Here is a 25,121-nt window from a genome sequence, read left to right as displayed (position 1 = left end):
AGCACTTACCTTGTTTCAGACGCACCGCGCTCTGGGCGATCCTCTTTACACATGGGATGACACCTGTCATGTGGTGCGCGTCCCATGTGACACCAAGGCTACACGTATTGGAAGGGAGGGAGGGGGGTCGAATCCTAGGGATCCGCGGCCAATAGTAGAAGGTGGCTGGTCCCGGAGGAGAGGCCAGACACCAAGTAATACTAAAAGACTAGGGACCGGCCAAAAATAGATTTATTTGCTCTGGCCCAGCCCGCTCCTGACTGGGAGGATGGCAGACTGGGCATCCTTGACTCATCGAGGCCAGACCTGCCTTAAGCAGAGATGTCCCAGCAGTGAGATCAAATGACAGACAGCCTGGCAACAAATCAGAATGGCAGCTGTATTTTGGTTTTTTTTGCCACAGTTTTTTAGTGCATAGCGAGGGATTTGGAAAGTTTCATATAAAAAACTGACAGCGAGATCAGACCGAAAGTGAAAGTTTGTGACAAAGCACAGCAGCACAGGTACAGGGAAGAATTTGTTTTTTAATACATGGTAATAATACATAGCTTGTTTGTTCCAGTATCAGAACTGAATTTAGAAAGTGCATTTTTTTTCTTAATACATGGTATGCTCTTCTTTCACAGTGTCACTAGTTTTTAGGGTTGATTGAAGTCGCTGATCACTTATGTTTGTTACACATATATAATCATTCTATAGTGGGTGCAAGCCAATGTTGGCTGCTTAGTTTCACACTTCAATGCTAGAAGCTGGAAATGACAGCTATGGAGCCCGGGATATGATGAAAACAAGGGATTGCAGCAAATGATACGAACCGAGTATTGCAGACAATAAACAAGGATTTCTGGGTGATGCTGAGAAATAATAACAAAAAATATGACTGGTCCAGGTGGACTGGCTGAATGGAGAGAAAATGGATACAGAGATGACAGCAGCAGCTTGTAGGAGTCCCAGAGAACATTAGAAACAAGTGAGCACAACAATGAGGAACAGCAACATAAACTACAATGACCAGCACAAGTAACTGGGAGAGACAGATATAAATAGGAGACAATGTGGTGCAAATGATTAGCTTAGTGCAGCTAGTTAACCCCTGGTACTGAGAAGAGAAAGGCACTATAGCAGCACCTCCGGTGGTTCTCAGGTACTGCAGATTAAACAGGATAATAAAGTACAATATAGTCCCAGAGGCATGTGATGGCTGGAACTGTACACCCTCAGCAAGAGATGTCTTGGACTGGACACCTCCAGCAAGAGATAACTCGGACTGGACGCTCTCGGCAGGAGACGACTCGGACTGAACGCTCTCGGCAGAAGGCGAATCAGACTGGGCAAATTTGGAGGAAGGCCTGGATTGGACACACTCGGAGGAAGGCCCGGACTGGCCATACTTTGACAGCACTGGGAGAAGCCTCGGACCGGACAGCACCGAGTGGTAACTCGGGCTGAACCATATCAAGTGGCGACTCTGGCTGCTTCACCTTAAGTGGGGACTCGGGCTCAATTGATTCTAGTAGCATCTCGGGGTGAATCATATTAAGTGGCAACTCAGGCTGAACCGCATGAAATGGCAACTCGCGCTGAACCGCAACAAGTGGCAATGTCTCTGGAGCAGATTGGAGGGGCAGAGCCCTCAGTGAAGCAGGCTGTACCGACTGAAGCAGGCTGTAGGGGCAGCGATCTCTCTGAAGTAAGCTGTATCTCGGGAACAGAGACAGCGGCTGGCAACTCGGAACTGGTGACAGCGGCTGGTGTCTCGGAACTGGAGCCAGAGACTAGCGTCTTGGAACTGGAGGCAGAGGCTGGCGACTCAAAACAGGAGGCAGAGGCTGAGACCTCGGGACAGGAGACAGAGGCTGGGACCTCCGGTCAGGAGGCAGAGGCTGGGACCTCCGGTCAGGAGGCAGAGGCTGGGACCTCCGGTCAGGAGGCAGATGCTGGGACCTCCGGTCAGGAAGCAGAGGCTGGGACCTCAGGACTGGCGTCTGGAACTGGCACCTCAGGACTGGTGGCAGAAACTGGCAACTGGAGCTGGCAGATTAGGCCTCATCACAGGGAACGGAACAGGTTGTAATGTAAAAATGGGAAGTGAAGGAAAAACAAATCCAGAATGTGGAGGGAAGTAAACAGAAGTAGGTTCTGTAGGTTGTCGTTATCTGCGGAGTGGACAGTCTTGTAAAAAGTGTACATCACTGGCATAGTAGAGACATAATTTATTAGTCCTTCTGTGCTGCTGCTCCTCTTCGGTCAGATGGGAGCGTGGATCACCTGCTAACCTGGAGTTTGTTACACAGTAGTTCTTGGTTAAATGCAAATTTGTAATAGCACTATTAAGAGGTGCTGTTTGCACAGATTCAGCTGCAGAGAAAGTTGGTTGAAGCAAATCACCAGTATTAATGTGAGAAACGAAATCTGACAGTCTCCTCAGTGGGTCCGTAAGTAAAGCAGAAAACTGAGCCAGCTAGGAACATAACAAAATTATATCTGCTTGTAGGCTCTGTAGCAGAGGCGGTCCAGTAATTTGTAGGGCAGACATGTTGCAGGAGAAAAAAACAGTTGCAGTAAGAGTTCCAGGAATAAAATCTGAAGCAGAATCCTTCACACGGCTCCAAAGCTGTTCTTTTGCCTGGTCATACTGTTACACTGCAATGCTGAAAGCTGGAATTGACAGCTATGGAGCCCAGGATATTATGAAAACATATAATATTTATATTTATTTGCACAGGTATGAACCATAGAATGCAGGAAATCATATGAACCAAGTATTGCAGACAATAAAAAAGGATTTCTGGGTGATGCTGAGAACTGGTAACAAGGAATATAACTGGTACAGGTGAACTGGTTGAATGAAGAGACAAATCAGATACAGGATGACATCAGCAGCTTGTAGGGATCCCAGAGAACAGGAGAAACAAGTGAGCACAGCAATGAGGAACAACAACATAAACAACAATGACCAGCACAGGTAACTGGGAGAGGCAGGTATAGATAGGGTGCAAATGATTAGCTTAGTGAGGCTAGTAAACCCTTGGTTGTAGAAAGGCACAATAGCAGCACCTCCGGTGGCTCACAGGTACTGCAGGTTAAATACAATAATAAAGTCGAATATACTCCAGAGACAGAAGCTGCCGAGATGAAGGAGCATCCAGAGGTGATGCTGCAGAGGAAACTAGGCAGATCCTTTTAGCTAGTGTGTTTTGTTATAAGTGTATTACGATTACATATTTTGGAGTTCTACTAGAGGTAAACAGGAAGGAAAAAATTGAAGAACACGCTACCTGATATCACTACTACAGAAGGACAAAATCCATCTGTTATAAACTTGCCCTTAGAACATTCATTATCCAAGATGGCAGGGAAGTTTCATGAAGATTCCATCTTGGATATTATTTCCCATTTGGGCCTATAAAAGACACTTCCTATTTGAAGCCTGTGCTTGTGTATTATGTCGGAATCTGAATTAGATGATTTCACAAAACTTTGCTCCCTTTGAGATTTGGATAGCAATCGTTTGATACTTGCACCAGACATTTCTCTGCCTTGAGATTATTGACTTTGTTTGTTGGATACTTTAAATTTGTATATTTAAATAAATAATGTTATCTCAGAACTACATGGCTATTGGACTTCTATCTGTGAGACCAGACGTGTGACAGGATACACAAGCCAAAATTACCGCCCATACAGAACCAACTGCTTTACAGCAAGTTTTAGATCTGAGTTTCCACATGCATTCTACCTCAAGACAGCTACTGGAATTTCTTGCAGAATTTCAAAAGCTTGAGACAGTTTACAAATAATTTTCTATTACAATACCAAAAGGTAACCAAGCTGCACATGAATGTTCGAGAACTTAACCATCATATAAGTTTCCAAATAGAGTTATTACAGAACTACAGACTCGACTTAAACAAGTTCCTGCTGTAGTACCTTCAGCTACAGTACATCAATCCACACGCCCATTACCACCAGCTCGATTTTCAGGTGATTGTAAAAGATACAGAGGTTTTATTAATCAATGCAATATGCATTTTGATTTAAATCCTACTTATTTTCTGACAGATGAACAAAAAGGTACGCTGTATTCTTTTATTGTTGAAAGATGATGCTCTGGTGTGAACTTCTCCCTTGATAGAAGCAAAATGTCTAATATTACAAGATTTTTCTGATTTCATGGATGCAATGAATCAAATATTTTATGATCCAAATCGAAGTGTTACTGCTGAGTTGATTTCATTAAAGATGCGTCAGGGAAGATGTTCAGTAGCTGAATACACCTTTGATTTTCACAGATGGATCTTAGACATAGATTGGAATCCTACTGCCCAGCTATCTGTTTATCGAAAGGGTTTATCTAAGTTTATTAAATATGAATTAGCTAGATCTGATGCACCCACTGATTTTGGGGATTTTGTTAAACATTGTATTCATATAAATGCTCGTCAAATGCAGAGGAAATAATATAGATGGGGTTAATGTGGACCCAGCCCAATTATCCAGAACCAGCAATATTAAATTAGTCTGGAACTCCTACAATACAACAAAGTGATGAGCTGAGCCAATGCAAATAGATACCATTCACAAACAGATTTCTATTGAAAGAAGAGATCAACAACAAAAGAAAATCTGTTTGTATTATTGGCAAATCTGTACATTATGAAATTAGATAATTGTTCTCAGCAACCTCACAAGACAGTTGCTGCATTGATGGAACCTAACAATTCTGATCAGGAATCCATTATTTCATGCTCTTCACATAAATTGAATGCCATTATTCCTCAAATATCTTCTCTGATTACAATTGAGAGAGAGAACAGAATAACAAATCATTTTTCAGTTCCAATAAAACCTCAGGTAAACTCTCAACTTATTTCAAGCACGGCAATGCTGCATTCTGGAGCCAATGGTAACTTTATGGATAGAGATTTTGCTAAACAAAACCATGTAGCATTTCAAGAAAGAGAAAAATTCCTGATGGGTGCCCTCAACATTCTGGTCCCATCACACATGGGATAGAACTTATGTGCCTGATTAAAAAAACGCAATTATAAGGAGCCTCTTCTTTCCTCATCTCATCTCCAAAATTTCAAACAATTTTGGGTCACCCTTGGTTCACTGACAATAATCCAGTTCATAATTGGGAGTCTCAAACCATACATTTTCAAAATAATATCAGTGTGGCCCCTCTTGTTGTACAAAGTGAATCAGATCTCAGTGTTCCCCTCTGTTGATGAACAATTCCCTGTTCAATATCAGGATTTTGTGGACATCTGTGATAAACAAAATTCTGAGAAATTGCCCCCCCCCATCGATCATATGATTGTCCCACTGTTCTATTCCCTGGGACTGCTATTCCTTTTGGTCATATTTATTCATTAGCTGAACCTGAATTGAAGACATACCTGGAGGAAAATGATGCTAAAGGTTTTATTTGTCCTTCAAAATCCCCAGTGGGGGCTCTTATTTTTTTTTTAAAAAAAAAATAAATAAGGATGGTTCTTTGGGTCCATGTATTGACTATCGAAAACCAAATAAGGTTACTGTAAAAAACAGACATCCACTTCCACTCATCACAGAGTTATTGGAAAAACTCTACAGTGCTACTATTTTCACAAAGCTCGATTTAAGAGGAGCTTACAATTTAATACGCATCCAACCCAGTGATGAATGGAATATGCCTATCAAACAAAGTATAGACACTATGAGTATCTTGTGATGCCTTTCGGGTTATGTAATGCCCCTTCTACCTTCCAATGATGTCTACCAAGATTTGCTAGATCTATTCAGTATTGTACATCTTGATGATATCCTTATCTTTTCAAATTCTTTATGAGAACAGCAAAGACATGTTCGATATATTTTACAATGTCATCGTATAAACCAATTGTACATCAAATTGAAGAAATGTGAATTTCATTGCACTTAGATTACATTTTTGGGTTACATTATATCCCCTCCAGGACTGTGTATTGATCCCTGTAAAGTCTGTGCTGTAGTAGATTGGCCCATACTTATTAATGTTAAAGATGCACAACGATTTATGGGGTTTGCAAATTTTTATTGACATTTTATAATGAACTTTTCTGGAATTACTGCCCCCATTACTAAAGTCACACCAAATGGTTCTTCTTTTCAATGATCACCAGCAGCTTATAATTTCATTTTGAAAACATAGCTTACGTTAACTCCTACATTGATTCATCCTGATCCTACACTTCCATTTGTTTTAGAAACTGACACAACAGATCCAGATCTAGGAGCAGTAATATCACAAAGAGTAAGACGTTACTTCACCTCTGTGCTTTTTATTTAAAGAGCGGGCCCCCCCTCTAGGGACACCCAGCCCAGTGCTGAAAGCACTAGGGCTCTTCCTACACCCCTGGGCGGTGGGTGTAGGGCAGGAGTAGGCAACCTGCGGCTCTCCAGGTGTTGTGAAACTACAAATCCCAGCATGCCTTGCCACCTATCTGCTGGTTATCTACTGGCAAAGCATGCTGGGACTTGTAGTTTCACAACACCTGGAGATCCGCAGGTTGCCTACCCCTGGTGTAGGGTAATAACGGCGAAAATTAAGTTAAAAAAACAGACGCTATTTTGGTTTGTGTAACTACAAGCCCCAGCCAGCCCGGGTTGCCATAAACAGAATGGACATGCTGATGCTTGTATAACTACAATCACCAGCAAACCCATGGCAGCCAGGGCATGCTGGCACTTGGAGAACCACAAGTGCCAACATGCCCTGACAACCATGGCTGCTGTGACCTATAGTACCACAAAACAAAATGTTAAATAAACCACAACTCCCTGTTTAAAACCATATACTTTCAATAAAAATAATAAAACCCCAATATCTTCTGCAGTCAAATAGAAAAACAGAAGCTAAATTGTCATATAAGAATTCCCAATATTCATCTACTAGATTTAGCACTTTCTATTGCTAATCTAGGATATCATCCAAATATATGCTCCAATCTACCTTGTGACTCTCTGATTACTGCTGTTGATGTTCGACTTACTCTAATTAAAAAATAATCTCAAATTATTAAAGGAGACATTAAAAACTGCTCAAAAAGATATAAACATGATGCTGACAGATCATGAACAGCTGCTCTCACTTTGAATATTAGTGATGAAGTATAGTTGTCAATTTAACATTTAAGGATGAAGGTATCTACTAAGTTGGGTAGCAAGTTTATTGGTCCATCCTTGCACAGATTAGTTTAGTGGCTTCCTGATTCCATGAAGATACATCCTGTTTTCCATGTTTCATTACTAAAACCTTCAGCTGATATTTCATTTCCTGGTGTTTCTAATTTGTATCTGGCCTGCAGTACCTCTATGCTACCAGAGGTGCCGCTATTTTGCCATTGGATATTTCCACCTCGCCTGCAGGAGTTAATCTCCTTCCTTGATCATAACCTGCACCTGTTCCACTGCCTTATATACCAGCCCCAAACATTGGTCCTTGCAGTACATCAATTGTTTGCTGCTTTTGGTCTCTATCAGAACACCTGTGAATTGTGCCTGTTGTTCTCCTTATTATCTGACTTCTGCCTATTCCACTGTTTTGCACCTTTATTCATGACCCAGACCCTGGCTTCGTTTGACTTTGCTCCTGTCTACTCCCTTGTATTGTTTTATGGATTTTCTGACTTCTGACCCTGGCTTGCCTTAATCTCCATGGATCGTATGGTGCATCCACACATCTGCAGTCCACTGTCTATCTTGGAAAACCAGAGTCTCATGCTTCTCAGCTTTATCTGGCAATCCAGACATCTAGTATGTGCAGTCCACTGTCTAAATTGGAAAACCAGATCCTCTAGCTTCTCAGCTTTATCTGGCAATCCAGACATCTAGTATGTGCAGTCCACTGTCTAACTTGGAAAACCAGAGTGTCCAGCTTATCAGCCTTATCTGGCAATCCAGACATCCAATACCTGCAGTCACCTGTCAAACTTGGAAAACCAAAGTCTTCAGCTTCCCATCTAAACCTGGCAATCCAGATCTCCTTGTACCTGCACTCTATCTGTCATACCTGGATACCAGTATTGCCAAGTATTTAATTCCTGCTTGATCCAGTGTGCTTTTGTATCGTGACCTAATTCTGCCAAATATATTCTAGTAGCTCATTACCTGCTACTGTGAGCTGTTAACTCAATCAGACAAGTGCCAGACTGTTCTGTGTTAATCCTTGCCTGTCTGACTCTGAGTTCTGCAATACATCTTACCAGAATTACCTGTTGTGCCTATGGGCTTGTGATACCTGTATTAACATTGACTGCATTTTGATATTACCTGTGTTCAAAATTAAGACACTCCGTTTGCAGTAACTCCCAACACTTTCTGTTGTATTCATATTGTGAGCCTTAACACTTGGTCACTCTTTGCCCCCTTCTGAGCCAATTGAAGTTGATGATCATGAGGAATACATAGTTGAAAAAATCCTGGACTTTCATATGTTTCGAAATCGACTACAGTATCTGCTTCATTGGCAGGGGTATGGTGTAGAAGATGACTCTTGGCAATCTGTTGAGGCTGTTCATGCCCCTCTTTTGGTAAAATCATTTCATTGACAATATCCTGGGATGCCTGGTCCTAAGCCATCCTGAAGACGGCATTGAGAAGGGGGCATCCTGTTATGAAATTGCCCTTAGAATATTCCTTCTCCAAGATGGCAAGGATTGTTTTATGAAGATTCCATCTTGGATATAATTTCCTGTTTGGGCCTATAAAAGACACTTCCTGTTTGAAGCCTGTGCTTGTGTATTGTGTTTGAAACTGAACTAGTTGCTTTCACAGAACCTTGCTCCCTTTGTGATTTGGATTGCAATTATTTGATACTTGTATTTGCATTTCTCTGCCTTGAGATTATTGACTTTGCTTGTTGAATACTTTAGATTTGTATATTTAAATAAATCCTGTTTACCTCAGAACTACCTGGCTATTGGACTTCCATCTGTGATACCAGAAGTGTGATACCATCACTCTGCAGTGAGTCCTGTTAACCTTAATGTTAAGTTCCTGCTGGTACACTTCCTGGAAGCTCTCTACTGACCTATTAAGATAAGATCACTGGTGAATTAATGAACCACTTGCAAACCTTGTTTCTTAATATTTCCACTCTGTTATTCCATATTACCATGTTATTCACCTGTACTACCAAGTGCCTCTACCCGTACTACACTGACTGCTTTCCATGTTTCTCCACACTGCCCCATCTTCTGATCCTCCCTCCTTTCCTACCTCTGCCCCAGTGTTCCCCTTCTTCCCCATCAATAATGCCAATATCATTACCTACTTTAACCTAGCCTATCACTTCAACACACCCTTCTACCAGTTCAACTATACAGCCTCCACCTCCTCTGCTAATCTTAATGTCCTCTTAGCTCCTATTGCCTCTCACTACCACCTCCCTCTAGAATGTAAGCTCTCACGAGCAGAGTCCTCATCCCTTTGTCTCATGTCTGTCCAGTCTCTGTTTTCCTTGTTTGTCCCTGTCTTATCTGATTCTGAACTGTTTCTGTATGCCATGCAATTTGTGCAGTTAATTGCATCCATGCATTTATTATTCTGCTCTGTACCCATGTACATGTAGTTATGTCTACTGTTTTCATGTATGTCATATTTATAATACTATGCCAGCAGCTACGCAATCTGAGGCACCATACAAATAAACAATAATAATAATACCCACATTCTCTGGTATGACCATTCTGTTTTAAGCTGTAAACTTCTATTTCTGGTGAGAGGGCATCTTGTGGCCACACCTGATATTGCAAGGCTTTGACACACATTTGAACATATATAAACAATATACAGAAGAAAATATAAATACATTACTTCAAGTCCATAGAACCTAGACATACTGTCCCATAGAGGGGAAAGAGCTAATAAAATAAAAAGATTGCAAGGTGTGTGGGGGCCTAACTCATTTTATCACAAGTGTGGCACATAAACACATACATAAAGGCTGATGCAGAGTGTAAAGCATTTGCAACATAAATATGCAGATGTAAAATGCATTCACAAGAAAAATATACACATGTATGCATACATCTTAAGATATGTGCGGATCAGCATAGCATGTTAAATGCATGTGAATGCGTAAAGCATGATGAAATATCAATCATCACCCTCATCTTGATGATGATGACTGGTGTTTTAATGTAGGGGGAGAAATAATTTTACAAAAAGCCTCCACCCGCCACAAAAAAATTAATACCAGCATCAGTGTTTCTAGTCTGGGCTGTTTGTGACAATTTCAGGGGGACTAATTGCGTGGGATCCCAGTCAAGCTTCATAAATGGAACAAAATGAAACTGTAAGATGCGTACAAATCTGCATATTGAAGACCCTACATTGCATTATTATCCCCTATAATATATTAATAGCCCCCCTCAACCCCACATAACATTAATAGCCCCCACATTTAATAAAGAAATGCCATAAAATTTTAGTGGGCCCACTATTTGCTACCTTTCATTAATAGCTCCTACCCGTCCCACATTACATTAATAAGCCCACTACATTACATTAATGTACCACCACACTTGCCAGAGCAGGACTTGAATGGTGTAGGAGATTTCTGTTTTCTGGGTGTGCTGAAGCATAGAAAAGGGGCTGGCCCACACAGAGGAAAGGGAGGATGAGAAGCAGGAACAGAGGAATCTGGAGAGACAAAACTGAGAAACAGGATCGGAGAAGAGGAAAGGGGAGGAGCATAAGGGAAGGTTCAGGAATATAATGGGAGTGGTAAGCCAGCCGGACCATAAGAATGGATCAGCCCTATGCCTTGACTGGCTGTGCACCATGTCTGTTAGCCTAGGCATCCTATTCTGATTCCCGCTGTAAGCAGGAATATATTCAATAAGGTGGCTGGCCCTTGGGGAGGAGCTGACCACCAGGAATGACCCAAATGCCAGGGCCGGTCCTGGATTTTACTGACACATGCTGCCCTCCTTGCCCTCCTCTGTCCAATCAGACCGTGAATAAGAATATTATTATTATTTTTTTAGTAATAGCTTCTTTTTTGCTCATAATATGTGGGTTTGAATCATTTTATATTTTTTGGTCAGGATCTCAGTAATAGACTTACCCTCATGCCACCTTGCTATAGTTACAGGTGAAAAATACAATACCCTCATATTTGATTGATTCCATGGCTTCTTTGAGCATGTAATATTGAAAGGGAAGTATGACATTCGGGGCAGGGTCATCCATCCTAGGCCTGACATTATACTATCTAGATCGATTGTCCTTGTCTTCCAGACCATCCTGCAAGATAGTAATTTTATGTTTCGTAGTATTTATATCTGTTGCTAACTGCCTTCACAAGGTTCTGATGCTTTGTATACTGCCCTCCAGTTACTAACCCCTTGTTCACTGAGGCCACCTTGGAGTTCACCTCATGGGCTAATTTAAGGTCCTCCACCTTATTTTTCTATAGACAGTTGATGTATTTTTTGCAGACAAAGGTCTATCCCTGGATCTGCACATCATTGTTTTTTTAAGATTCTGCCATATTGACTTTTGCCTTTTGATGGAGTGCTTTGGACCCATCCGTTGAACCTTGAAGCCAAACCCAGCTATTTTATAACTACAAGAGATTAAGTGGTCTTTCTTAATCACTCTGGCTGGAGGTCGCCACCATGCATACATTTTTGTCTGCACTGGACTTCCCAACACTTATGAACATAGAGAGCTTTTCCAGGTTGAGTTTGATATGCTCTTTATAGCGATAAAAGAGGGTGCTAAATGAGAAAAAATATAGGCATGGAGACCAAGTGGTCCCTTATATATTTTACATTCATCTAATAAAAGATCCACTTCATCTCTGTGCCTATATTTTTTTATCATCTAGCGCTCTCCTTTCTGACAAGCTATCCTCACGGATGTGGCAGTGCATTCAGGAAACTGAACTGATTCTGTAAAGAGGGGACCAGCCACTGATGTACTTTAGATATGTAAATGCATAATATAAAAGGGTGCTAATATTACTTGTGATGACTTTGATACAAATAATTTTACTTGTTATTGACAAACAAAATAGTAAATAGGTTGCATATTATTTACAGTTGCTTTTCAGATAGCTTTTAAGTCTAGCGGGGTTGACTCTCTTTTTTATGGGTAAATAATAAAAAATATTTTTTAAACTCTGTAGTTTTTGTAGTCTCTGGTCAATTAAAGGTTTGCTTTGTTCACTGATGGTGTAAATTAAGATTTTGGTGATGTTTTTATTTGATATAAATTATTAACTGTCACTAAATTGGTGTGTTCTAATACTTCACATTACCATATTTTAGGTGATTATTTTTATGTATTTTTTAATTTATTTGCTGAAACCTCACATACCTTCACAAGTAAAGAAATTCAGAATAATGAAACTTTGGGTTAAATTTTGCTTGAAAGACAAATATTGTGATTGGAGGTAGAGAGTCTAACCAATGAGTAATATAAAAATTATGAGAACAAAAAGTAAAGGGTATGTTCAGCAAAAGAGAACAATAAATTGTTCCTAAAACTACTCTCCCAAAATATGTTCCACGTGAGTAGATTTATTTGTATGTAGAGTGAAACAAACTTAATGTATTGTTTAATTTTATTCCTCAGGGTACCTGGCAATGTGGATCAGCTCATATCCTAGGTAAATAGCATTATTTTTGTTTATTTTTTTACAGATGTGGACAAAAAGGAATGCGCAATAATTACATATTTTACAACAGCCTGCAAATAAGGCAAAAGTACATAATTTCACATTTTTTTTATTAAGTCGAGTTTAATGATACAATTGAATGGCTATAAAGTATATGTAATATAACTACTTGTGCCTGAAAAGATTAATTGACAATACAAAGTCATCGCTAAAGCTAAAACTAAGTAACCTGTTTATATAGTTTGAATATCAAATCAAACTGTAAGATGTATGTGGTCTTAGATTTTGATCTCTACTGCTATGGACTCCTTACTTCAGCAGTTCATAGGTATTACATTGATCTGACTTTACTCCACCCCCAACTGTTTGCAGAGTTCTGGGACCGATTCATCCCACTCAGCCAGGAAACAGATACCGGCAACAGGGGCAGATAGTTTGTACTTCTTGCGGAAATTTGCTACATTAAAATGTGCTCGTTTTTCAGCAGATCTGTTACCTAAAATTGGTTCATCGCACTTCAGTGGGGTAGTCTGTTCATATACTAGCCAGGTATACCTGTGAAGACCTGTGAAGACAAGACAAATGAGATGCACAGAAATCATTAGCTATACCTCTCACCCAACCCAGTATCCTCACAATTTAGAAATATCCACTAGAATTCAGATAAATGACTAACCCTAACCCTTTGCATACACTCAACATGAAGTGACATTATGAAGCAAAAAAATCAGGGTCACTTCATCACTTAATACCATTCAATCATCATCATCACATCATCACTATTTATTTATATAGCGCCACTAATTCCGCAGCGCTGTACAGAGAACTCACTCACATCAGTCCCTGCCCCATTGGGGCTTACAGTCTAAATTGCCTAACACACACACACACAGACTAGGGTCAATTTTATAGCAGCCAATTAACCTACCAGTATGTTTTTGGAGTGTGGGAGGAAACCAGAGCACCTGGAGGAAACCCACGCAAACACGGGGAGAACATACAAACTCCTCACAGATAAGGCCATGGTCAGGAATTGAACTCATGACCCCAGTGCTGTAAGGCAGAAGGGCTAACCACTAGGCCACCGTGCTTTATAAGGACCCATTTAATTAGCTGCAAGTTTCCGTAGTAGCATCATATGTTATGCTTCTTGCATGTTTGCTCGTTTCTCATTACAGAAATTGCATTTTGTAATGCAGTTAATTGAATTGGCCCTAAATGTTTTAAAAGACATGTTTTATTTGAAAATCAACATTGCATTCATCTACAAACCATTTGCAGTTAGTTAAAATTCTAGGAAATAGGAGATAACATTTATTTTTGTAGTTGTAAAATATCTGCTAAAATTGCTAGTAGATATTGTGAAGCGTGGCTTCTCTACCCAGAATGTTTAAAAATATCCAGCCTAAGCCAATCTTTCTTATAGAAAGGCTCCATCAAGAAATCAACTGATACTATAACACTCCCTCACACAGTAGTAGAACCATTGTGTCCAGGATCCTCGGTAATTATAAAATATCCCCCACCTCCCAGCTCAATGGATAATACCCCACAGTGCCAACTCCATTTCAGTGGCCAAAGGAGGACGGAAAGTTTAAAATTCATGCACTCTTGTCACTTCTTGAGCTAATGTGTCATCTGCTCAGCAATCCACATAGAGTTCCTAACAGAGGAATGCACTAAGGTGGTGAAACGCTTGAAATTGACACTTCTATTCCCTCCTCCAAAGCGGTTCTGTGGAAGGGCTGTTACGCTACGGTTTTATTTCTGCATGGAGTACATAAATCACAGTTGAGCCTCATGATTGCTAAAAAAAACCTTTTTTTTTTCAGATTAAATGAATACAAATGTTGAACAGGACATAAAGTGCTGTGTATAACTATAATTAGTTTCTACTTTGCTTTTTAACAAGGTTCAGTAAACCATACAGTCAGGGCTGGCACTACCATTAGGCAAACCCATGAGGTCGATGACTCCTTTTTCTTCTTGTCAGTGATAGGCTGGGAGTATGATGCTGGCCTATGATGTCACTGCCCAGAGCCACATTCCAAGACTGATGGAGGACTCTTCCTTCCTCCTGCTAAGATAAGAACCGAGAGGGTGCAGGGGCACGGTGGATGAGGAGGCGGGTCCTGCGTATAAACATCCTAACTTGTATATATGTGTATTCCTTTATCAATGTAATTACAACCTGTCATATATTTCTTCTGCTATGGATAAATAACATTTGGGTTCCTAAAGAATAAAGTATTGAAGTTTCCTCCTTTGATTCTATTCACCGTTTACAAAATGCTTCTATGTGTGAACGTTTTTTTTGTAGTGGCACTCATATTATTTATCCATATAACAATCTTTCCCATAGCGCGATATTGCAGAGAGTTACAGGTTATTTCTATCTGCTTCATGTTAAAGAGGTACAAATCTTATTGTTGAAAAAAGTGTGTACATTAAATTATGTTGAATATTTGCAATGGACATCATCTGGAATCTATGTCTTCTGATGTGTTACACCACCACAATGGTCGGGACCACTAACATAGTATGTCTAGAACTTTACAGTTGAACAGTTTATAAGCTCTACAAAGTATGGTATTTGCACAAGTTTCACTCATTGCCACAGATACAACCCCAATGAAATGTTGCATACCTGTATCTTTTCCTGCTCCCAAGCCAACATATTCAGTGAGAGTGCAGCCAGTGCTGAGGTCATTTCCTTTTACATTTACTGCTATATAGTGATGCCATTGCCTAGTGAGAAAAAGTGATGTCAAACGAAATGGTAAGTTACTGTATGTACACCCACAACAGTTGCACACAATTGTGGGATCTCCAAGCATCAAGGATAACATGTACACAACACAACAAGAGAACAAAGAAAGAGATGGTGCAATATGTTCAGAATGAACTAGCAAGTGGTAAATAATATACAGATGGTAATAAGCACTAGAATGTTTAAGGGCGTTACTCTTGTCTGACATTTAACCCCCACCCATGAATGTAAAAGGTAGAATGGCTCCAATGAAAATATTGACTTTAACCCTGCGAGACTTTGTATTCTACTATACATTTGGAGTAGCTTTAGGACTGTTAACCCTGGTGCAAATTCTGTACATGCACCTACATGCAACACCACTCTTAACACTGAATATTAGATTATAAAGGCAAAATAATTAGTTTATAATCCATCAACAATATGGATATAACAAACTGAAATAGACCAAATTGTTCACACTGTGATGCAGTCCCTCATAATACCCTTTACATAATACTGCCCCCAACTGTCAGCTATACAGTACAACTCTTCAGTATATACATTCTCCACTATCAAATATATAGGACTCTTTCCCATTGTCTAGTATGTAATTACTCCCCTCTATTTCTCAGTATATATTTCACCCACCGCCATTGGAGTGTATTAACAGAAGGGAAAGGTTACCAGTGGAGTACCTCAAGGATCTGTACTTGGATCAGTGCTTTTTAATATCTTTATTGATGGTATTGCAATGGTATTGAATGGAAAGTATGCCTTTTTGCAGATGACACAAAGATATGCAACACAGTAGACACACTAGGAGGGTAAAACAAAAGATTGGTGATCTAGGTAGACTAGAGGAATGGTCAAGAGAGTGGCGACTGCAGTTTAATGCCAAAAAATGCAAAATCATGCACTTGTGTCTCAAAAACCAAAGGCTAAATATAGTATTAATGACACTATAATGGAAACTACTGAAGAGGAAAAGGATCTAGGAGTCACTATTTCAGGTGACTTAAAGTAAGGTAAGCAATGTAATAAAGCAATGAGGAAGGCAAGTCAGGTGCTTGGTTGTATAGGGAGAGGAATCAGAAGCAAAAAGAAAGAAGTAATGAAAGTAAGAACACTTTCATTTCTATACATCTGCTTCCTAAACCTATTCCTAATGCTGAATGTTGTTTGTTGATTGCTCTTCCTAAATTGTAGATGGGTCCTATCATTCTGGCTGTTTTATCGCCTCTGGCTATTCTGTTTTTATTCTATCCCTTGACCTTCTCATTTTTCTGCACAAATGTATGAACTTGTATCTGTGATTTTTGTGCAGGGGTAAAGCACTAATATTTACACTGACTCTAGATGTGCTTGGTGTATTCTCCATGATTCTAGCATTTTAGGAATGAGGTTTCCTCACATCCACTGACACTCCCATTAAACATACAGATTTAATTGTTGAGGGGCACTATGAAAACAAAGACAATGAAAGGGGGCCGCCGAGAGGGGGGGGGGAGCGGGAACTAATTACCCGGGCCCAGGACCTCACTCTGAATTCTTATTTTTTTTTTTACTTTTCAAATGTGGTTTTTTTTTTCTCGGGGAGGAGGGGGGGGGGGGGGGGCTGCAGCGGTGTGTATAGAAATACTCACATGATCGCGGCGCCGGCATCCCTCTTCCCCTCTCTGCTTGCAATGAATGTCGGGCGTGACTTCATCATGTCACGCCCGACATCCAGTGAAGAGCAGAGCACAGGAGAAGAGAGAAGAAATGAAAATAAAGATGAAAGAAAGCAGTACAGAGGTAAGTGAAAGAGAAGAAACGCAGAGAGGCACAGGGGGTTAAAGAAAGGAAGGAGAAACGCAGAGAGGCACAGGGGTTAAGGAAAAGAGGGACAAGCAGCATGGCACAGGAGGTTAATGAAAAAAGGGACAAGCAGCATTTAACAGGGGTTAAAGAAAGGAGGGACAAAAGCAGCATGGCATAGGGGGATAAAGAAAAGAGGGACAAAAGCAGCATGGCACAGGGGGATAAAGAAAAGAGGGACAAAAGCAGCATGGCACAGGGGGATAAAGAAAAGAGGGACAAAGACTGCATGGCACAGGGGGATGAAGAAAGGGGCAAAGGCAGCATGGAGGGTGCAGTGTGATCTTAAGGGGGCATAGCGTGGTGATGATAAAGGGGCACAGTAATGTGTGTGTGATGGCACGGAGCTTTTGGCAATGTAGTGTGTGTGAGGTAGATGGTGGCTAATTAATGGTTGCTATTTTGTTTACGGGGTAATGGGAATACTATTTTAATGTTGGGGCTGGAGGAAGGCCTAATTATTAATCATGGATGCTATTGATTTAACGGTGGGGCTGGCTGTCATTTTCTAAATGTAGGCATTTTTTTTTCCAAATAGGTCCTCCAAAATTCCAGGATCCAGACAAGCCGCAACTAAAAAACAAGCAGCCACATGTGGTAAAAGTGAGAAGAACAGGTAGGACAGAGCAGCATAGTGTGTGAAATGTTGTGATTCTAGTAGGGACAATGCCAATGTTTGGTGAGCCCAGTGGGTGCAGGCCAAGACTGAATTCTTTCTGTACACACTGCATTCTTCCTATACTACACAAGGGTGCTAGATGTCCTGAAAGTCAGGAGTTCTTGGACAAATGTTACGCTCCGGGGAATTCAGGACCTAGTGATTTTGTTGTGCTAGCCACGCCCCAATGTCGCATTGCCACGCCCCTAATCGTGTGACCACACCCCTGAAAAATTTTGCTAAAGGCGCCACATTTTTTTGCTTACTCAACTATAAGGGGGGGCCCCATGAATTTTTTGTACCGGGACCCTGAATTCCTCTTGGCAGCCCTGAGTATATTAACTGTGGACAAAGTCACTCAGATAAACTACCAAAAGGGAAAGAAAGCTATGGGGTTAGCTGATATGAGGTTTTGGATCCATTAACTCCATGGCATTTTCTGATGAGAATGCGAGGAGGCAGGACCAAGTAAGGGAGGGAGGTGATGCGTTTAATGGGTGAGAATTACCCAGGTTATGAGGGTTGACCCATGTTTTGAGACGTAGCTTGATTTGGTAATCTGCAAATTGATCAGGACTCTACTATTTCTAATGAACATCTTTATGCTATGAATATTTCTACTACTAACTCAGACAGAAAGACAGCCTTGGTATTTGTAAAAAGGGCCTCTTACACCTCGTTATAAGGGGACAATTCATCTTGAAATACAATATATTTTAAGGCTGATAAATAATTCTATGTCTTTTTTATTATTGTTATTGTAACTTCAGAAATACATTGTGTAGGAGCTTATGTGAAGCCCAATATCTGTTTTCTGCTTTTGTATCTTTTTCAAAATGTCCGAGAGAGTGTAAAGCATCCTTCAGTGACATCACCAGTCTGTATGCAATTACTATATCAACTACATCTACTTTCACACATGGCATGCAATTACAGTAGCATTAAACACTTTCTGGCAAGTCCCTGTGGCATCATCACCAAGCTGCTTGCAGCCTGGTAGGACCAGGTAAGATATGAATACTGCCTGTACATTGGCAGAACAGGAAGTGGGAGGGGGTGAGCTAGACCAACCTAGCACCCAAGAGTAAATTAAACTGTACAGGATTGTTCTACATTCCTATAGGCAGTTGTATGTCTATATAAATCTTCGAGGTACCATGTTGTATTGGAAACTATGTATGTGTGTCTCATATATTTAATTGATGCAACTTATAAGGTATAGGTTTTGAAAAATTGTAAACAAAATATTAAATATTAAAATACATCTATTTATTTTATCCAGATAGGAATATGTCATGTAGAAATTTGTCATTATTATTCTTACCCACTGTGGCAGTCGACCCTGCTGGGAACATCCGGGTCAGTAAATACTATAGTATACAGCTTTTTAGGATCCACGTACCCCCATTCAACAATTGGTTTTTCCTTAAGCTAAAAGAAAGCAAAAAGAAAAAAACAATTATCTTCAAGAAAATTTAACTTGTATATTTTCCTGGCAAATCATCACGGCTATAATAAATAAACAAGACAAAATAGGCCTAAAAATAAAATAAAAACATGCATGAAAACTGCTAGCAAAGACAGACTGTTTACACTGCCTATATATAATTAGAAAAGTACTCTATAGAGATTACTTTTAAATGTACAATATTGGAATAAAGATAACTTCCTAATCACATATTGTTCTCTCTCTAAGGATCATTTACCAACTGCATAATAAGCAGACACTAAGCAATTTATTATGCCCAAATGTGCTACTTTCTGCCTCATGCATACCTTGGTGTACTCACTACTTCTGGTTTGGAAAATACTTTCATCCAAATAGTGTATGAGACCATTTTTCTGATTGCAAGCTCAGATGGAAATGTGCATGTGGGAAAAAGTATAAAAGTCACTTTAAAGTTGTGCATTCTGCCGCTTTAGGATCACCCTCTTCATTAATTTACATGTTCCAGTTTTTCTCCTAAAATACTGCCCACCCAAGGATCATTTATGTCTTAAATAAATGATGACAGTAAGTGGACATCAAGGCTGTCTTCATGTCATGTCACTTTTGTACCTTTTTGATTTCCCATATAAAGTGTGCCTTGCTGGTGCGAAAGGTGTCCTATTGAAAGTATAGGATGACTTCTGGGGTATACTTACTAAAAAGGAAAGTGGAGGGGTTGCCCAGAGCAACAAATCAAATTCTAGGTATGATTTTCTAGAATGTACTAGATCAGTGATGGGCAACATAGACTGCACAGAGGAAGGAAGGAGCGCACTGTGCACTCCCTCCCACAGGTTGCCATGTGGTTTCCCTGCATGGTGCAAATGATGTAACTTACATAGAAGACGGCTGTCCTCATTCTGATTGGTGGCAGCCAGCTGGAGGGCCGCAGGGGATTGCTCGGCAGGAAGCGAGCCGCCTGTTTCCCACCACTCTACTAGGTAAATGATAGCTAGAATCTGATTGGTCGCTATAGGCAACACCTCTATTGTACCTTTCCAGAAGCTTTAGGTAATCAACCTCCTGAACTCACCTGTAAAAAGCAAGGTATTTTGCAGTGGTAAAAAGGCTTTGCCCACTTCCCCCCCACCGTTCCCCAGCTGAACTGAGAAGACCATGTAAATGTTCATTTTTCCCAATTTGAAGCTCATTTTAATATCTCCTTCAACAACACACATTTTTGTTTTTGAATGAGGGCACAATAAGAAACACAATGGACCTCATTTAGAGTCTGACGCAAAGTCCATTTTAGGCGCATCCAACAAAAACACACTATCATGCATGTGCAGAAAGCACCAAATCCGCCTGCATCTTGGACATTTGCGCCTAAAACAGACTTTGTGTTCGGCTCTAAATGAGGTCCAATGTATTTAGCTACATTTAATGCCCACAAATGCTGCTTTGCTGATGCAAAAATCAACACATGGCATCACAAAATAGCATTTGGGCTGCAGTGCCTGCATTTGACACTATAATAAATTTACTTTGTGTGATAACTAATCTACAAATTAAAGTTGTTTCAGCTCATTCAAATAGAATAAGAAACTTCTGTTTTGTATGTCATATGCTCCACACAAATTAATATAAACAGAGCTATGGAAATATGCCCATACTTCCGCATCCACCCTAGAAAGAAAGAAGTCATGGTTAATTGTCTGTGTAAATTGAGTTCTCTGACTTTCAGTAGTGAACAACCAAATTCAGTAAATAAATTGCTTTATGTATACTTCACTCAGCCATATACCTACTACTGGTAGTTAAATAGAAAAATCTAGAATTGTTTTTATTGGTACCCCTAATTGATATTACAACATGCTCCCTCCACTCAGGAGAGAACATAATATTATTGTGCAAACTATCTGCAAATAGACCTATAGATAAATGCAAATTGAAAGACATGAATTTAAAAATAAGAATAAAGAATAAACTATGAACATGAAAAAAATGTGCATTTTAGCAGTTTGACAACTAAAACATTCAAAAGTTTTCTTATCCGTGGCAAAATTATTTAACTGGTTGACCAAAAGTGTTACATCTGCTTCGCTCACACACATCATGATTTATTTTAGCAAAACTATTAAACAGAACTGGTCAACAAACAAGTATGGAGAGGAGTTGGATAAGTATTATAACTTTACTGACTCTAGTCACACTAGAAATTACAGAATATGTAATACAAGTCTCTCTCTGTTTTGCCAAAAATTCTTTGCAACGAGCAAATGTCAAATAGCACAAATACAAATCATGTTCGTTTGGTCTTGGGTAAATTTTTACATTCACATAATTTCCCAATAACTAAAGAACGACTCGCCCATCTGTACTAAAAAGGACAATTTCACATGCGGTATATATTTTACATTTGGCAGCGTTCTAATGTAACCTAATATGAAATTAAGATTAATGGTCAAACTAATTACACATGCACTGTTAAATCGACCCGTGCTAAGTGGGACATGTATAACTGTAAACCTATATTCCTGATCGGTCTTGGTTGGCTTAGTTACCTGACAAGGCTTTACAATTTGCCCCATCTTATCTATGCGCAGGTTTCCGTATATTAGTGTCAGTAGAGATGCTGGCTTTTCTTCAACTTCACTAAGACACAGCGGGCCGTCCCAATCGCAAGAATCAACCGACATCCTTAACGTGAATCGCTGTGCGTAATAACGCAAATGTGTCTCAGAAATAACCTACAGATAATGCTGTGTGCGGTGGATAAAAACAGGCTCCGTCCGTCCACCCCTTTTCTGCATCCAATGGTATTGTGTCCATTTCTATTTCAATGAAGTCTCATTGGTGACTGTTGTCTGATACTACACATCCTACTTTGGCTAGGGTTTGGACCTAAGGTCTTGGCAAACCATCCTTTCATAGTTTTCCTTGGCACTGTAATACAAGGCAGCATTTACTGTTCCGAGCTAGTAAACACTGATGCCTGTCAGCTGAAAAGCTTAACAGGATTCGTTTACAGAGCCTTTATGGAGAAACGTATAATTGAAGTAGTTAATACATTGCATAACAAGCACATCGAGTAAGACAACGGGAATTTTAAGAAAATGTATAATGTCTATATTCATTTTTCAAACTACTTTAGCTCATGAAAATTAGCATGAAAATATTCTCAGAATGATGGAGACAAATGATATGAGGACAATATTGGAAAACATTCTGACACTGTCCAATATGGCATACATCATTTAGGGGGGTATTCAATTGTTGCTCCGGGCGCCGCCGGAACGAGCGCGTTAAAACTATTACCATTTATACGGTAATTACTCGCTCAATTTCAGCTCGCAGCTCCCTGAGCAGCGAGCTGAAATTGAGCGAGTAAATTACCGTATGAACGGTAATTCAGGGGCGGATCTAGACTTTATGTTTAGGGGGGGCGATTTTGCATAATCACGCCCCTCCTTTGCTCTGATTGGCTGGCCTGTGTTAACCCCGCCTTCCGCCTGCGATTGGCCCCGCCCCCTCCCGGTGTGGCTGGGACCACTCTGATTGGCTGCCCCACATTTAGCCCCCCCCCCCCGCTCGCGCTTAGCCCCGCCCCTCCCGTTTTAATCGGCGGCTGGGACCTAGCTTTTTGTTGCTAGTGGGGGTGAATGCCCCGATCGCCCCCCCTGGATCAGCCACTGCGGTAATTACGCACAATATTACCGTATAAACCAGGCCTGTCCAACCTGCGGCCCTCCAGGTGTTGTGCAACTACAAGCCCCAGCATGCTTTGCCAGTAGACAACCTGTTGATAGCTGGAAGGGCATGCTGGGACTTGTAGTTTCACAACATCTGGAGGGCCGCAGGTTGGACAGGCCTGGTATAAACGGTAATAGTTTTAATGCGCTCGTTCCGGCGGCGCCCGGAGCAACAATTGAATACCCCCTTGAGGGGGGTATTCAATTGTCAGCGTTAACGCTGAAAAATGAGCGCTCAAAAAATATTACCATTTATACGGTAATATTGCACGCGAAAAGCGTTAATACGGTAGTTTACTCACGGAATTTTAGCTCGCCGCTCAGGGGGCTGCGAGCTGAAATTCCGCGAGTAATTACCGTATTAACGGTAAGATTTTTTGAGCACTCGTTTGTTAGCGTTAACGCTAACAATTGAATACCCCCCTTAAAGTCTTAACAAGTAAAATAAATACTATTTAGGGTAAAATGCCACATAAAATACAAAATAGCAATATTGCTAAGTTCACTGCATAGTAACTTTTTTGAAAAATATAACATTATTATTTTGCAAATAGATACAAAAAACAGACATAAGACATTACATTAAGTGTACTGCACAGCTGTAAACACAATACACAGTGAAACATAAGGTGATTCCTGGCAAGCCATAAAAGCATCCTTAAAACAGTTAATGAGATTCCAGGCTTCCTGGATTAGCCCATAAGTGTGGGTCAGAGGAAATAAGGTATAAAATGTAGAATGTTATGAAAGGCAAATCCTTGGCACACTGTCTCTAAGTTTATGTTTCAGGTCATCCAAAAGTGCCTGTGCATAGGGGCAGTCCCATGAGATATGCTGCGGTTTTCCTGCTGACTATACACAGAGGGGCAGTGAACATATCTGCACAGGTTCCGGGAGATCATGAATGTCTTGAGAGGCAAACACACCTGGATAGCCATTCATGCAAAGTCTTTGGGTCTGAGTCATTAAGGAGAGCAAAGCATAAAAAAGGATAAACTTTGCACCTAGGCAAAACCATGTTGCAATGGAAGGGGAGGTAAATTTAAAATGTGGGTAGAGATTTATACTTGGGATACGGTATGTCCTAGATCAATTTTAAATTTCAGTGTAAAAATAAAGCTATCAAATATTTGTGTGCTAGATGAAAAAACATCCAGAATTTAACTTATGTGCAAAATAATAAACTAATTTGCACCCCTTGCATTGTAACATAGTTTGAATATTTACCCTTTTTTTGCCTTATTTTCCTTAATGACTCAGGCCCTTTATTTTTGTTAGTTCCCCTCTTAGGGCCACAATTTCCCAAACATGCTTTGCAACTGCTGCAGGGAGCCATGGGACACACTCCATCACATTCTTAGCTCTGATGAATTTGTGAATAGTTTTGGACTTCCACAAGTCTAGTTTAACTCCATCCAGGGGGTAAATGTATCAAGCTGAATGTTTTCTGGCGGGTTTGAAAAGTGGAGATGTTGCCTATACCAAACAATCAGATTCTAGCTATAATTTTGTAGAATGTACTAAACAAATGATAGCTTGAATCTGAATCATGTTTTTCAAACCCGCTAGAAAACTCTCAGCTTGATACATTTAACCCCCAGATGGTGCTCACTCACATCCAGGTAGAACCAGGCAGTGGTCCAGTTGTAAGGGAAAGAGCTGTCCCATTTGTCCCAGCCAAGACCCCTCATGCAGAGCAGTTGTTCTTTTCAATCAGAGATACAGTTGCACACAAAGAGGGTCCGTAGCATGGTGGGGACATCTGGGATCCCTTTCCCACCTTTGAGGGGCTTCTTGCACATAACTGAATGCTATACTCTGTCCATTTGGAGCCCCAGATGAAGAGGAAGACTGTCCTTTTGATAGTCTTGTAGACCACAGCAAAGGGTGGCCAAGCTTGGGCCATGTACTGCAGAACTGGAGGGAATTCATAACACAGGCCTGTGGATATCTCTGAGGCTCCACAAAACAATTTTCTGTCATACTGTCTGTCGTTTCTGTCGTACTGTCTCTCCACACAA

At 40.4% G+C, this 25,121-nt stretch overlaps 1 protein-coding gene and 1 long non-coding RNA gene across 2 annotated transcripts; one reads left to right on the top strand and one right to left on the bottom strand.

Moving 5' to 3' along the window:
* Positions 1-9,167: 9,167 nt before the first annotated feature.
* LOC142096536 (uncharacterized) lies at positions 9,168-14,926 on the top strand. Its single transcript, XR_012678055.1, has 2 exons — positions 9,168-12,643; positions 14,646-14,926. It is a non-coding gene; the product is annotated as an uncharacterized LOC142096536 (long non-coding RNA).
* LOC142096504 (phosphatidylethanolamine-binding protein 1-like) lies at positions 12,746-22,262 on the bottom strand. Its single transcript, XM_075178533.1, has 4 exons — positions 21,913-22,262; positions 19,244-19,350; positions 15,300-15,400; positions 12,746-13,217 (listed from the first exon to the last, which is right to left on the bottom strand). Exons 1-4 carry the CDS (start codon positions 22,045-22,047, stop codon positions 13,000-13,002), a joined length of 561 nt encoding a protein of 186 aa, XP_075034634.1. The 5' UTR covers positions 22,048-22,262; the 3' UTR covers positions 12,746-12,999.
* Positions 22,263-25,121: the final 2,859 nt, after the last annotated feature.

The sequence above is a fragment of the Mixophyes fleayi genome, chromosome 1 (assembly GCF_038048845.1).
Source record: "Mixophyes fleayi isolate aMixFle1 chromosome 1, aMixFle1.hap1, whole genome shotgun sequence".
Taxonomy (NCBI): Eukaryota; Metazoa; Chordata; class Amphibia; order Anura; family Limnodynastidae; genus Mixophyes; species Mixophyes fleayi.
The sequence above is the reverse complement of the archived record's forward strand: the minus strand, read 5'-3'. Positions and strand labels throughout refer to the sequence as shown.

Coding starts and splice junctions, on each gene's coding strand:
- LOC142096504 (XM_075178533.1), bottom strand. CDS start 22,047: ATGTCGGTTGATTCTTGCGATTGGGACGGCCCGCTGTGTCTTAGTGAA. Junction 19,351..21,912: donor AAATTGTAAAGCCTTGTCAG/GTAACTAAGCCA, acceptor GCTTTCTTTTAG/CTTAAGGAAAAACCAATTGT. Junction 13,218..15,299: donor GGGAGCAGGAAAAGATACAG/GTATGCAACATT, acceptor TTGTCTTCACAG/GTCTTCACAGGTATACCTGG.